Source organism: Herpailurus yagouaroundi, unplaced genomic scaffold, assembly GCF_014898765.1.
Source record: "Herpailurus yagouaroundi ecotype Mexico unplaced genomic scaffold, PumYag 181, whole genome shotgun sequence".
NCBI lineage: Eukaryota > Metazoa > Chordata > Mammalia > Carnivora > Felidae > Herpailurus > Herpailurus yagouaroundi.
The window spans coordinates 14,379,272-14,393,711 of NW_024412412.1; the positions used below are offsets into that span (position 1 = coordinate 14,379,272).

Consider the following 14,440-nt stretch of genomic DNA (forward strand, 5'->3'; position numbering starts at 1 on the left):
GTATGTTTTCTTACATGGATATAACATGGGTAAGGCACGTTATTTTCTCCACGGAGTCTTTAGGCCCTTTCTTGTGACTCCGTTTCAGCATGTCTGACATTTTGCCTTCTGACAGGTTGCTGGATTACGTGATGTGTGATTATCGGAGTGAAGGGTGGTGGACCCTGCTCACGTCCATATTGACTACAGCTCTGAAGTGTTCCTACCTCATGGCCCAGTTAAAAGATTACATTACTTATTCCCTAGAACTCCTTGGAAGAGGTAACTTGGTGCTCTCACAGTAAAATTCTGATTCTTTAAAATTATGCAGCATCGTTAAGCTTCTTCAAACTGAAAGAATAATTCTCAAATCTTTGATAGTACTTTTACCATGTGCAGATCAGTTTGCCAAGCGAAAGGACTCTTACTTTCATGGAACTTACTGTAGTCGAGGTGTCATGATAGTTGAGAAGAACAAAATTCTTCTTTCTATTTTTTTTTTTTAAACATGGCATGAAACGATTCTTCATATGGAGTTCAAATGCAAGTATATAGAGCATTGGGGCTAACATAGAAAGCCGTGCTGTTGTACGTTGTCTGGAATGGTGCTTAGCCGTCTTAGAAGACATATTTTTTCTACGGTATTTTGATCCCTTCAGTGGGGCTAGTAGACTTACTTGCTCATCTTACAGTTGTAGTTTTTTTTCCTTCTTTCCTGTCAGCTTCCACTCTGAAAGAGGACCAGAAATCTCGGATAGAAAAGAACCTCATAAATGTTTTGATGGTAGGTTGGCGTTCTTTGTATAAAATATGTCCTGGGGATATGTATACCTAGATCTGTATCTGTGTATTTTCTGTAACTGGCTGAATGAATTGTGCTCTGTGTTGGTGCAGAATGAAAGTCCTGATCCTGAACCTGACTGTGATATCTTAGCAGTGAAAACGGCTCAGAAGCTGTGGGCGGACCGAGTTTCTCTGGCCGGCAGCAATATTTTCACAATAGGAGTGCAGGACTTTGTGCCATTTGGTGGGTAGCTGACATCTACAGTGTTACCTCAGAGAGGTACACTTTTTGCTACAAAATGAATAGATGGAGAATAATAAATAAGAAAGTCAAAGAAAGAATGCTCAACATACGTCGTTCTATGGATAAAAATTGTGATTTTTTTTTTTCCCTCACCATTGACTTAAAAAGATGTTCAGAATTTTAAATAGTTAGTTTACATATTAAAATCTACCTTGCCTGTTTGTACTTTAGGTGTGATTTGAAATGCATTTGAAAAGACAGTTATTTAAAGAGTTTATTCTGTAATGCCTGGGCAGGTATTTTGAAATAAGTTAAAAAGAACAAAATGGTTTTTTCCCTTTAAAATTCTATGTTCGTTACATTTCAGGAGCAACTATGTTTTTAGAATTAAAGGTAGTTTTGGAGTTGTATTTTATTTAAATTTGTTTTGTTTTGTTTTAAGTGAACTACATTTATGTGTTGAAATGCTTCAAGTGCAGAATTCAGTAAGAATGTCCAGTGTAGGGGCGCCTGGGTGGCCCAGTTACTTGAGTGTCCAACCCTTGATTTCAGCTCAGGTCATGATCCCAGGATAGTAGGATCAAGCCCTGCATCAGGCTCTGCACTGAGTATGGAGCCTGCTTGGGATTCTCCCTCTCTCTCTCTCTCTCCCTCTCTCTCTCTCTGTCTCTCTTTCTCTCTCTCTCTGTCTCCCTCTCCCCCTCCCTCTCCCCCTCTTCCCCACTCATTCTCCTTCTCTCTCAAATAAATAAAAAGAGGGAAAAAAAATTTAAAAATTAAAGGGGCACCTGGGTGGCTCAGTCAGTTAAACATCCGACTTTGGCTCAGGTTATAATCTCACGGTTTGTGAGTTTGAGTCCTGTGTCTGCACTGTCAGTACAAAACCCACTTGTGACTCTGTCTCTCTCTGCCCCTTCCTCACTTATGCTCTCTCTCTCTCTCAAAAAAAAAAAAAAAACCACTTAAAAAAAAAAGAGAAGGATATCCCATGTAGGTGTTTCCTTTCTGAAGAGTAAGTGCGGATCAGAATAATTTGTGTGTCTAGACGGTCTTGTACTGTGTGACTCTGCTCTCTCTGTTTTATTTCTAGTTCAATGCAAAGCCAAGTTTCACGCCCCAAGTTTTCATGTTGATGTTCCTGTGCGGTTTGATGTCTATCTGAAGGCTGATTGTCCACATCCCATTAGGTTTTCCAAGCTCTGTGTCAGCTTCAATAATCAGGTAACGGTCGCTTTTAATGTATTTTTACCCTGTATCTTTTAAAAAAAATTTTTTTTAATGTTTGTTTATTTTCGAGAGAGAAAGAGAGCATGAGCAGGGGAGGGGCAGAGAGAGAGGGAGACACAGAATCCGAAGCAGGTTCCAGACTCTGAGCTGTCAGCACAGAGCCCGACATGGGGCTCGAACCCATGGCTGTGAGATGAGCTGAAGTCGGACGGTTAGCCTACTGAGCCGCCCAGGCACCCCTAGCATGTGTATATCTTAATGTAGCTTATTTTAAATTAGATGAAATGAGCTTAGTGAATTTTAGGTCATAATGGTTTCATAGTAACAAATGGGCTTTGGTAAACTCTATCTGAAAATAAATATATTTATAGTTCTCACTTCTGTATCAGCCATTCAAGTTTTACTTACACTTTTCTTTAAGTTTTGTTATTATTCCATCCTTACGAACTATAAGAACTTTATCTGTTGTGATACATAACTTGAATTTCAAATGAGATCTATTCAGGATGAATGTAATTTAATTTTTAAATCATTTGTTTTGTATTCTAACAACGGTATTAGTTTTTTATTATAAAACTACTAAACGGTTGGTGTTAAAGTAAAGTGGACTGGATGGATATAAAATGAAAAATAAACGTGCTCTGTCCAACTCCATTGCCCAGAAGTCATTGCTAGTAACTTCTTGAACAGTCTAGACGTTTTCTGTGTGTGCACATATAAGCAGCTTTTTCTTTCTGCAGGGCCGGGATTATATACACTTGCACATTTTTGTAGTGTGTTACAGTGTGGTCAGCTACTTGATTACATTCCAAATATTCCAATTAGAAGCTCACATAATAGATAATTATCTTCTGGTCCCCCAGAAAGCACATGGAGCCTTTAACCAGCAAGCGTCTAATGAGAGTTACAGTGTTCTTAGCATCGAGGTGAGCCTGCGAACGTTTAGCATATGTCAGCTCTGTTAAAATGGAAGCGTTCTGGGGGCAGGGGCCAGGACTGACTCACAGATTGCCCTAGTAGGTAGGTAACGAGGACTAAATTACGTGGCGTAAGCCAGAAATACAGTTAGAGTAGGCATGCCAGAGAAGAAGGAGGAAGTTTCAAGAATGAAGATGAGATGAAGGGAGCTATAAAGAGATGAGAGGGGGAGCAGGCTTGGCACTTGCCAACACCGGGTGGAGGCAGGCGTTCCCGTTCCGGGCGTGTGGGCAGCGAGGGGCCCGTGGGAGGCAGGGCTCCGTGGCTTACGGGAACTCGAGCTCAGCGCATTTAAAGGTTTCTTTATTCATTCACTTATTCATGTTCTATTTATTGAACAGTGGTAAAGAAAGAGCTTCACCTGCTTTACTAGATTTTTCTGTCTTCACAACTGAGCATTAACCCCGTAAGAGAACCGGTTGGCTGAACCTGGGTCACCCGCAGACCGGTGTGCTTCATTCAGTTTTGAACGATTACCCAAAGATTCCTTCTGAGTAGTTGGAGAATTTCATTTATTTGTATATGAAAAACATTTTTTTAATGTTTGTGTTTGTGAGAGAGCGTGAGCAGGGGAGGAACAGAGAGAGAGGGAGACACAGAGTCCGAAGCAGGCTCCGGGCCCTGAGCTGTCAGCACAGAGCCCGACGCGGGGCTTGAACCCACAGACCGTGAGATGTTTAACCGACTGAGCAATGAGGTGCCCCTAGTTTGAGGGTTTTAAAGCAAGAGCATGAAACTTAGAATTTAAGACACTTTATTCCAGTGACAAAATAGAAAGGATCTTCTGGAAACCAACCGGAGCCTCTTTAGTGTGCTTCCCAGTACTAACGTGTGGGGACTTGGATGAAGACACTGTTGGTGGGGATGGGAAGGAAGAAAGGGCTACGGGAGGCATCTATGAATAGAGAAGTCTGGATTGCTGGGTGTGTGTACAGGGTAAAGAATAAAGGACAGCCCCTGCCCCCAGCCCCACCCCCACCAAAAAGCGATTCATTTGTGTGTGTATTTTATAGCTAAAGTGTACCTACAAGATGATTTGAAACGCATATACTGCAGAATATGACCACAGTTACTTAACATCCATCACCTTACATAATTACCTTTGTTTTGTGGTGGGAACATTTAGGATCTACCGTCTCAGCAACTTTCAAGTATGTAATGCAGCATTATTAATTATAGTCGCCATGCTGCCCCTTAGATCCCAGAACCTATTGTCTTGTAACTGGAAGTTTGTACCCCAACCCTTCGCATCCACCATTTTACCCTGTTTCTGTGAGTTACAGATTCCACATGTGATTGAGATCACACTGTGGTAGGACAGGAGTATGTGATGTTACTTCTTCTTAATTCCTTTTCGTGTTTTATCCCCTTAAAAGCCTTACTTCCTCAGGGACACCCCCCCTGCCTAGCTGATTTTCCTGGCCGTAGCCCTCTTTAGTACTTACCACACCTGTGGTTTCATTTTTGTCTGTGTGATTCGTTGGGAAGTCATTTGTTTTCCTTGTTAACATGTAAGCTCTCCCAGGTCAGATACTTTTTTTTTTTTTTTTTTTTTTTTTTGCTCGATGGTGACAGTTTTGGGGAGACATGCTAAATCTGGAATTAGGATGAATAGAGAGATTCTTATTGTACTTCTGTTAATATCCTACTATTCCATTTCTTTCCCCCCTTTTCTTAAACAACAAACAGACTAATTAAAAACTAATTTAAAATGTTAAAATGTAAAGCAGTTCATTTTTAAAGTTAGATTATATTCTGTATATGTGTTATTTGAAATTCAAGATCTGAATCAGAAGAAAAAAAAAGTAGTCCTTAGGTTTCAGAAGCATGGAATAGAAATGAAAAGTCAAAGGCAAGTGTTAAACTTAACTAATAAGAATTTTCTGTAAGATAACTCATCTGCTGGGATAGAAGACAGCTCTTGGGAAGTTCTTGCTGTTTACTGAATGGATGAGAATGTTGATTCCATAGACGTGCACACGAAAGAGGTCTCCCTTCAGTCCTCTCCCTTTATTCTCACCTCTATTTATCACAGAAGGAGTGTGCTCTTCTAGGAAGGTAGATGTACATTGAGTTTGGGACATGCTAAATTTGAGTGGTAGTGGAACTAACCTCTTGACATTTGTGGATATGAACTTTTGGTTAAGGAAATAGGACAGAGTTAGTTTTTAATGTGGGAAATATTAGCATAGAGGTACGGAACATGTAAAAATGGATAAACTCTGCAATGAAATGAACATAAAGAGAGTAGAACTGAAAGCCGAAGACTGAGCCTGTGGAGCCTCTGAATTAAGGGGACAAGAAGAAGAAAAGACCTTTGAGGGAAAAACAGGAAGTAGTCAAGAAGGATGTCACAGAAGCCACGTAAAAAGAAAGCTCTTCTTAAAAAAGATAGTAGATAGTAGTGTCCAGTGAAACAAAGAATAAATCTTTGCTTCTCTGGGATTTGTAAATGTTTTCAGAAATCAGCTTGTATGTGGTGAATTGTCTCTACCTTGTGGCAGCAGTGAGTGGATAAGTGTTTCCGTTTGGCGTAAAATACCTCCCATTAATCACCCTTCATAATGCTTTAGTTATACTGCAGGTAAATTTACCAACCTCCAAATCATTTTTGTTTAGTGTGAGCAAAACATGTGACACTTGCTGTGTATAAACAGTGACCCTTGCTGATCTCTTTTACAGGAATATAACCAGTTCTGCGTAATCGAAGAAGCAACTAAAGCAAGTGAAGTTTTAGAAAATTTGACCCAGGGAAAGATGTGCTTAGTTCCTGGTAAAACGAGGAAGTTTTTATTTAAATTTGTTGCAAAAACTGAAGATGTGGGGAAGAAAATTGAGGTTAGTGATGAAATTTGTTTAAAACATGCTTTAAATGACAAAAGTAATATGTGTACGTCAGAAAAAATGTCAGTAATGCACAAGTTTATTAAGTAAAAAATGAAAATATTCCACCTGGACTTCCTAAGGGAAATCATTCATCATGGTTTGGTAGGTTTTCTTTTTTTGAGACTTACTGTACATAATATTCTACAGTTAGCTCTTTTTACTTACTAGTATATATGAGGCATCCTTTCTGGTTAGTACATAAGACCAACCTCAGTTTTATTTATTTATTTATTTATTTATTTATTTTTTAAATTTTTTTTTTTCAACGTTTATTTATTTTTGGGACAGAGAGAGACAGAGCACGAACGGGGGAGGGGCAGAGAGAGAGAGGGAGACACAGAATCGGAAACAGGCCCCAGGCTCTGAGCCACCAGCCCAGAGCCCGATGCGGGGCTCGAACTCCCGGACCGCGAGATCGTGACCTGGCTGAAGTCGGACGCTTAACCAACTGCGCCACCCAGGCGCCCCCCAACCTCAGTTTTAATGGCTATGTAATCAGTTAAGGAATTTCAAACAAAATACTATATTATACACTGTACCAATTATATTTTATATAATGACATAATTCACACTAGAGATATATATCATTTTGATGTCTAAACATTTCTGAATGCTTTTTTTTTAAAAAAAATGTATATATTTAAAGGATTCCTTTAATGTACATAATTAAAATGACTTTAGAAATATATGATAGAAGTAATAATTTTATTGAGCGTAAATTCTGGAGCCAAACTTCATGGGTTTAAATTCCATCTCTCCAGCCTACTAGTGTGGGGCTCTGGGCAATTACTTAACCTCTTTGTGTCTCAGTTTACTCATCTTGTAAAGTGGGGATAATGATGGTCCCTACCTCTTAGTGTTTTGTGAGGATTAAATCGGTTAGTTAACATAAGTTGCTTGGAATAGTGATTAGTATATGGTAAGCTTGTTTTCCATGGCTTAAATGGCGATAGTTGGTTCATCTAAACTTTGGGCCATTTCTAAGATAGAAACATAAGACTGTACTACCAATATTCCCGTAACAGTATCTGTGAATCTGTTGATTTTATTATTAACCAATATCCAGAGATTTTGCTTATTCACTTAAAGTTTTTTTTATGATTTTGACTAAATCCCTAATTACATATTTTTTATAAGATACTAAGGAAGCCTACCAGATGGAAATCATAATTAATAATACTGTTTCGAGTACATTTATTAATGGATTTTGTTGAAAGGAATATTTATTCCGTTAATAGTATTATACGTGTCTTTGGGGAAAAAATATGTGTGGAATTAGGAATTCGGTTATGAGTGTGCTAATGGTCATGAAAATATTCATGTATCTCACTCAGCAACCACTAATTGAGCATTTGTTATGTCAGGTTATTATCTCCGTTTAAAGGTGAAGCGGGTGGAACCTAGTCAGTGTCATAGCTAACAGATGTCGGGGACAGCTGTACAGCAGGTGCTCTGACTTCACCCTGGGGGGGTCTCTAGATGAACTCCACACACCAGCAATTGCTGTGTAACTCGTCGAGAGGGGATGGTGACAAGTATGAGGTGGCATTTCTGACAACCCTCCGTCTTTCAGATTACTTCGGTCGATCTAGTCCTGGGCCACGAGTCGGGAAGATGTGTGGTTTTAAATTGGCAGGGAGGAGGAGGGGACGCTGCCTCCTCCCAAGAAGCCTTGCAGGCCTCGCGTTCTTTCAAAAGGCGACCCAAGCTCCCTGACAATGAGCTTCACTGGGACAGCATAGTCATTCAGGCCAGCACGATGTAAGTCGACCTTGCTAGGCAGATTGAGGAAGGTCATCTTACTTCTTTTAAATACTTTGAAGAACTTGTTTTTTTTTTTTTAATCGGTTGCTTAGCTAAGGTTTTGGGTTTTTCTCCACCGCCCCCCCAAAGGATTATTTCCAGAGTTCCAAACATTTCCGTGCATCTGCGGCATGACCCGCCTGCCCTGACGAATGAAATGTATTGTTTGGTTGTGACTGTTCAGTCCCATGAAAAGACCCAAATCAGAGACGTGAAGCTCACCGCTGGTTTAAAACCTGGTAAACATTCCTTTTCCACATTTGATCAGTGTTCGTTCAACAGAAAATAAGTATCAGTGGTGTCAACCACAGGAAGTTTGTTTAAAATATGGTCGTGAGAGATGCTCTCTATGTAGTAGTAATTGTTAGGATAATGTCCGAATGCTCCGTATTTTAAAACACTGATATTAACACTTTCAGGACAGGATGCCAATTTAACTCAGAAAACTCATGTGTCTCTTCATGGAACAGAACTATGTGACGAGTCCTATCCGGCTTTACTCACTGATATTCCTATCGGAGACTTACATCCAGGGGAACAGGTGAACTTGGTCACCTATGACTGGGGAGGAAATCAACTAGATTGAGGTTTTAAATATGTAGTGAGTTTTAGAGAACATTGTAACAGCATATTCTGAGACTACAAATGGGATTTAACTAATGCATGTTTTTAACACTTAAATGCGTAAGATGTTTACACATATTTAGATGCATAAGATGTTGTAAGCAGTTTTATACAAGGGGTTTTAGAACAAATGGCCCTGATGTGGAGAATTAGTTGCCTGATAAAATAACTGAATAACATTAAGTTTGTAACTTTGTGAAATAGCCTTTCAAGCAACTTTTATTTCCAAACGAAACACAGCTCTTGGGCAGTTGGGAATGATAATAAAAAAGGTGGGATAGTACTGGTTGGTCCCACATATGCTGTGGCAAGAACAGCCTGTAAACAGGGTTCAAGAATTTAGTCAGCTGGTACAGTAAACTCCAAAAGGTGGGAACATTATCCTAGAGTATATACCAGGAAGAAATCTCTAAATTATTAAATTAAAATACTTTTATTTTGTTACAGCTGGAAAAAATGTTATATGTTCGCTGTGGAACAGTAGGTTCAAGAATGTTTCTCGTGTATGTTTCTTACCTGATCAATACAACTATTGAAGACAAAGAAATTGTTTGCAAGTGTCACAAGGTATTACTTCTCATGGCTACTTCGGGAAGCGTCATACGTGGGGCGTTCCCTATTTTATGTTTTTTTTTTACCTGTAAAATAAGCAGCTTAGGTGCTTGTAGTCTATTACAGATTTTAATTAAACATCTTGGGTTGTTTTTTTTTTTTAATCACTTATATTTATCATAAATGATGTACTATGGCATTCACTGCTCAAACATTAGAAAACTGGCCTCCATGGCTTTTTGTACAATCAGCAGGTTTAGGATCTCATGCAAAAAAGTTTTGAGATTCCAAACCTATGTGTTTCTTTATAAAATCGCACATTAGGTAAAATCTGTAAGTTGATTATATGCTGAAGATTTGAGGGGATGGAAGGTCTCCCTTTGTGAGATATTTTTTCTATTAAAAAAGATTCTCATGAAAATTGTGTCTAGTTAAATGCAGATAGAAGAGGATGAGAATAGCATGGTCATAGTCGGTGCCTTGGAGGCAACTGCTGTCAGCTTTTTGGAGTGTTTTCTGTTGGTTTTCTATTTATAGTGATTTGGGGGCACTGTGTTTTTATTTAGATTTAACCATATTGTATATAATTGCTTGTACCCACTTTTAGTAATGGAACATTATGATACTTACTGTCCTCGTAGTCTTATCTGTATTGTTTCAGCCCGTTCTCAGGAATTTTTGATTCCTCAGCCAGCAGAGGAGAAGGCCAATCAGTCTGGGGATTTGTAGTTTGGTCATTGCCCAGAGTCTGGGCCGTCCGCCATCGTATGAGTCAGTAGGAGGCAACACTCATCCTACAAGAGTTAGGAATATTTCCCAAGTGGAAGGGAGGAAGGCATACAATATATCAGAGATTTCACGTAGCCTGACGCACTACAGTGGATCGTGGCTGGTGAACTAGGAGGGGAGGGTGCCAATCTCAGCATGGCCTCCTAACGTGTCCACTCAGCCTAGCCATGTAACCGTTTGACCTGAGTTTCCTTATCTACAAAATAAGAACATTCAAGTTCTATACAGCTTTGAAGTCCTATGCCTTGGAAAGGACTTCTGATAATGAAGCTTCTAGTAGACTTGGAACATATCTTTTTAAAATGATTGTTTGCTATGTAGTAACTATCCTGGAATCAAGCTACAACAGTGTGTAATGCTCTCTTTGCCTCAAGACACGATATTTTTGAGGTGCATGCCATTTTTTTTTTGATCCCTTCCATCTACTTCACCCATCCCCCCCACGCACCTCCCCTCCGGTAGCCACCAGTTTGTTCTCTGCAGTTAAGAGCCTATTTTTTTGTTTGTCTTTTTTCCCTTTGTTCCTTTGTTTTGTTGCTTAAATCCCACATGTGAGTGAAGTCATATGGTATTTGTCTTTCTCTGACTTATTTCGCTTAGCATTGTGATGCTTAGCACCATCCATGTGATTGCAAATGGCAAGTTTTCATTCTTTTTTATAGCTGAATAATATTTCACGGTATATATATATATATATATATATATATATATATATACACACACACACACACATACCCCGTCTTTTTTATCCATTTATCTGTTGATGGACATTTGGGCTGCTACAATTTGGCTATTGTAAATAATGCTGCAGTGAACACAGGGATGCATATATCCTTTTGAATTAGTGTTTTCATATTCTTTGGGTAAATGAATATTCAGTAATGGAATTACTATGTCATATGGTAATTCCATTTTTAATTTCTTGAGGAACCTGCAGACTGTTTTCCACAGGGGCAATGCCAGTTTGTATTCCCACCCACAGTCTACAAGGGTTTCGTTTTCTCTACATCCTTGCCAGTACTTGTTTCTTGAGTTTTTATTTTAGCCATTCTGACAGATGTGAGAAGATATCTCATTGTGGTTTTGATTTGCATTTCCCTGATGATGAGTGATGTTGGGCATCATTTCTGTGTCTTTTGACCATCTGTATGTCTGTCTTCTTTGGAGAATTTCTGTCCATGTCTTTTTGCCCATTTTTAAATTGGGTTATTTGGTTTTTTTGGTGTTGGGTTGTATAAGCTCTTTTTTTTTTTTTTAATTTTTTTTTTCAACGTTTTTTATTTATTTTTGGGACAGAGAGAGACAGAGCATGAACGGGGGAGGGGCAGAGAGAGAGGGAGACACAGAATCGGAAACGGGCTCCAGGCTCCAAGCCATCAGCCCAGAGCCTGACGCGGGGCTCGAACTCCCGGACCGCGAGATCGTGACCTGGCTGAAGTCGGACGCTTAACCGACTGCGCCACCCAGGCGCCCCATGTATAGGCTCTTTATATATCTTGGATACTAACCCTTTATTGGCTAGGTCATTTGCAAACATTTTCTCCTGTTTAGTAGGTTGTCTTTTAGTTACTTTAGGGAGGGATACTAATTCTGAGGGATAGAAATAGATGTTACACAAAAAAGAATGAGTTGGTCAAATATGTTTGGAAAATATGGGTTAAGAGGTATTAAATGGATATTTTGACTTTAAGACTTAGCACAGCATTGAATTTGCTAATGTGTGTTGAGAATTTCACAAAAGGCTGTGGTGATTATCTTTCAAGATTATTGTACACAGAAGCACTTTTCTCATGGAATATCTATCTTACAGGTCCCAGTGTTACTTGTAAGACATTTTTGGAAATTTAAATGTAAATTATTTTCCCTTCACTGGATTGAATCTCATTTTTACCTTCATGTGTGGAAATTTAAAGTAGGCCACATCTGATCTAGTCATTGAGTTGTTTCTTCATTTCTTTAGATCTTTTTTGTGGGGAAATACTGAGGCCCTGCTTTAGATTCACAGACCCAATGCAGGCGTTTTCTACCACTAATATCCTGCTTATTACACTTTCTTAAAAAGTTAGCTTGATGGTATTGAGAGGAAGTCATTTGAAGTATGTGATAATAATGAACATGGTTTAGGCATTTCACTAGTGCTGTATATATGTTATCTCACTTCATTGTTAACAGCCCCACAAGGATTATGAAACTGAGACTCAGAAACCATGGTTCTTCCTCAAGGTTACCTCACTAACCCCAAGGTCTGCATAGCTAATAGGAATGTGTCCTCCAGGATTAAAACCCACATCCACCTGGCATTATCACAGCCTGAGTTTTTAAATCAACGTGATTTTTAAAAAAGGGTTCTCACTAACAGGGTGGGTGGTTTGTTTCCAAAGACATAGTAAGCCCATTGCTTCTTGAACAGACTGAGGGAGGGATGTAGCGTGTAGGTTAAGAGTACAGACCCCTACGGTCAGATCCAGGTCTGTTTCTGCCTTTGTCACTTACTAGCTATGCGGGACTACTTCAGCTTAAAATAGCGAGTATAATGGCATCTGTTTCCTTGAGTTATTACAAACATTATATAATGCATTAGATATATAGCGATTATAGCGCTGTTATATTATTATTGTCATTATCATTATTATTAGTCGTCTTGACTTGAGGTGAAGTAAAGAACTTAGACAAAAAGAAAACCCAGATTCTAGGCTTGGCACCATTAGCTTTGTGGCCCAAGGCCAAGCATTGAAACTTCCTTAACTTCTGCTTCGTCCTCTCTAAAATAGTGACATTGCCTGTCCTGCCCACTTTTACTAGATCCTGAGATAAATAACGTGTTAGAAAGCACTTTGCAGTGTGAGCTGTTTTGTTTGTTTTTTTTTTAATTTTTTTTTCAACATTTTTTAATTTATTTTTGGGACAGAGAGAGACAGAGCATGAACGGGGGAGGGGCAGAGAGAGAGGGAGACACAGAATCGGAAACAGGCTCCAGGCTCCGAGCCATCAGCCCAGAGCCTGACGCGGGGCTCGAACTCACGAACCGCGAGATCATGACCTGGCTGAAGTCGGACTCTTAACCGACTGCGCCACCCAGGCGCCCCATGCAGTGTGAGCTGTTTTAAAGCCATAAGATAATTTATTAGAAATTGTAGTCCGGTTTCTCTCTATAGGTTTTTATAAATATTATCTGAGGGAAAGCTTCTAGCTTCTTAATATATAAATTGGGATTATTTCTTGATCAGTTACAGATTGTGTTTTGCATGTCTGCTATTTTTAAAACTATTTTTAAGTTTAGAAAAGCCATTGAATGTGCCCTTTAAATTCTTACAGGATGAAACTGTAACTATAGAAACTGTCTTTCCATTTGATGTCGCGGTTAAATTTGTCTCTACAAAGGTATGTTCCTATGAAGCATTTTGGAAATCATTTCAATTATAGAAATTAACAGAAAAAGCAAAATGAATTATTGTAGTTCCAGACAGATCTTTTGTCTTCATTTGTGACAGTTTGAGCACCTGGAAAGGGTCTATGCGGACATCCCCTTTCTATTGATGACGGACCTCTTAAGTGCCTCACCTTGGGCCCTCACTATTGTATCCAGTGAGCTACAACTTGCTCCTTCTATGACCCCAGTGGATCAGCTAGAGTCCCAAGTGGACAAAGGTGAGAATGTGGACCATCCCACTTAATTAGAAGACCGGGGTGTGTGTGTGTGTGTGTGTGTGTGTGTGTGTGTGTGTGTGTGTGTGTGTGTAGGCTAGCAGGGTAAGAGTTAGCTTTTTGAGACTTGATAGAAAAGTAAATACATTTAGAATTAAAGTAGAATTAGTATCAGTTACCACCTGTTTGAGTATACCTTATTTTAAAAGATGAGATTTTTGCTACTATAAGGAAGTTACTCAGAAAAATGTACTTGAAAATAAAATAGTATTTTTTCATATTTGGATTTTTTGTAGATTGTTTTTTCTTATTGATTTTTAATTAATGTTTACCATATCTTATAATTTGAAATGGTGAAAGATGGTTATTAAAGAAAGTTGGGAAAATACAGAAACACAGACAGTAAGTTTTCTAAATCAACTAAAATAGTTTAGAGAAGAGATTTAAACCCAGGATATTACTTTTCTGGTGCATTATACCTTGGGCTTATATGCTTCTTGAGCTGTTAGAGAAAAATAAAAAAAATTAGTTTGAATGTTAACCCAAGCAAAATTGTGCTCAGCTCTATGATAAGGATAAAGATTGTATGAAAAAAAATCACAATGTATTTTTTTTAAGTTTATTTATTTATTTTGAGAGAGAGAGCACATGCTCGCAGGAGGGGCAGAGGGAGAGGGAGAGAGAGAGAATCCCAAGCAGACTCTGTGCTGTCAGCATAGAGCCCAGTGTGGGGCTCAGTCTTACAAACTGTGAGATCAAGACCTGAGCTGAAACCAAGAGTTGGACGCTTGACTGACTGAGCCACCCAGGCGCCCCCCACCCCCACGATTAAAATCAAATATAAATGAGTCATTCATTTGCTGTATCTGTTTATCTATCTACTCCTTGAGTTCAGTGTCATAAGTCATATAGTTGATTTGCAATACAGAT

The 14,440-nt window shown here is 39.0% G+C and overlaps 1 protein-coding gene across 1 annotated transcript in view; it reads left to right on the forward strand.

Annotated features, from left to right (window-relative positions):
* TRAPPC11 (trafficking protein particle complex subunit 11) overlaps positions 1-14,440 on the forward strand; it is a 48,563-nt gene that overhangs the window by 19,735 nt on the left and 14,388 nt on the right. The window contains exons 15-25 of the mRNA XM_040489893.1: positions 116-261; positions 702-763; positions 874-1,006; positions 2,097-2,227; positions 5,894-6,049; positions 7,671-7,858; positions 7,991-8,139; positions 8,320-8,441; positions 8,972-9,091; positions 13,181-13,246; positions 13,357-13,513. Of these exons, the coding sequence (XP_040345827.1) occupies positions 116-261; positions 702-763; positions 874-1,006; positions 2,097-2,227; positions 5,894-6,049; positions 7,671-7,858; positions 7,991-8,139; positions 8,320-8,441; positions 8,972-9,091; positions 13,181-13,246; positions 13,357-13,513 (1,430 nt within the window). The remainder of the gene's footprint in view (positions 1-115; positions 262-701; positions 764-873; positions 1,007-2,096; positions 2,228-5,893; positions 6,050-7,670; positions 7,859-7,990; positions 8,140-8,319; positions 8,442-8,971; positions 9,092-13,180; positions 13,247-13,356; positions 13,514-14,440) is intronic.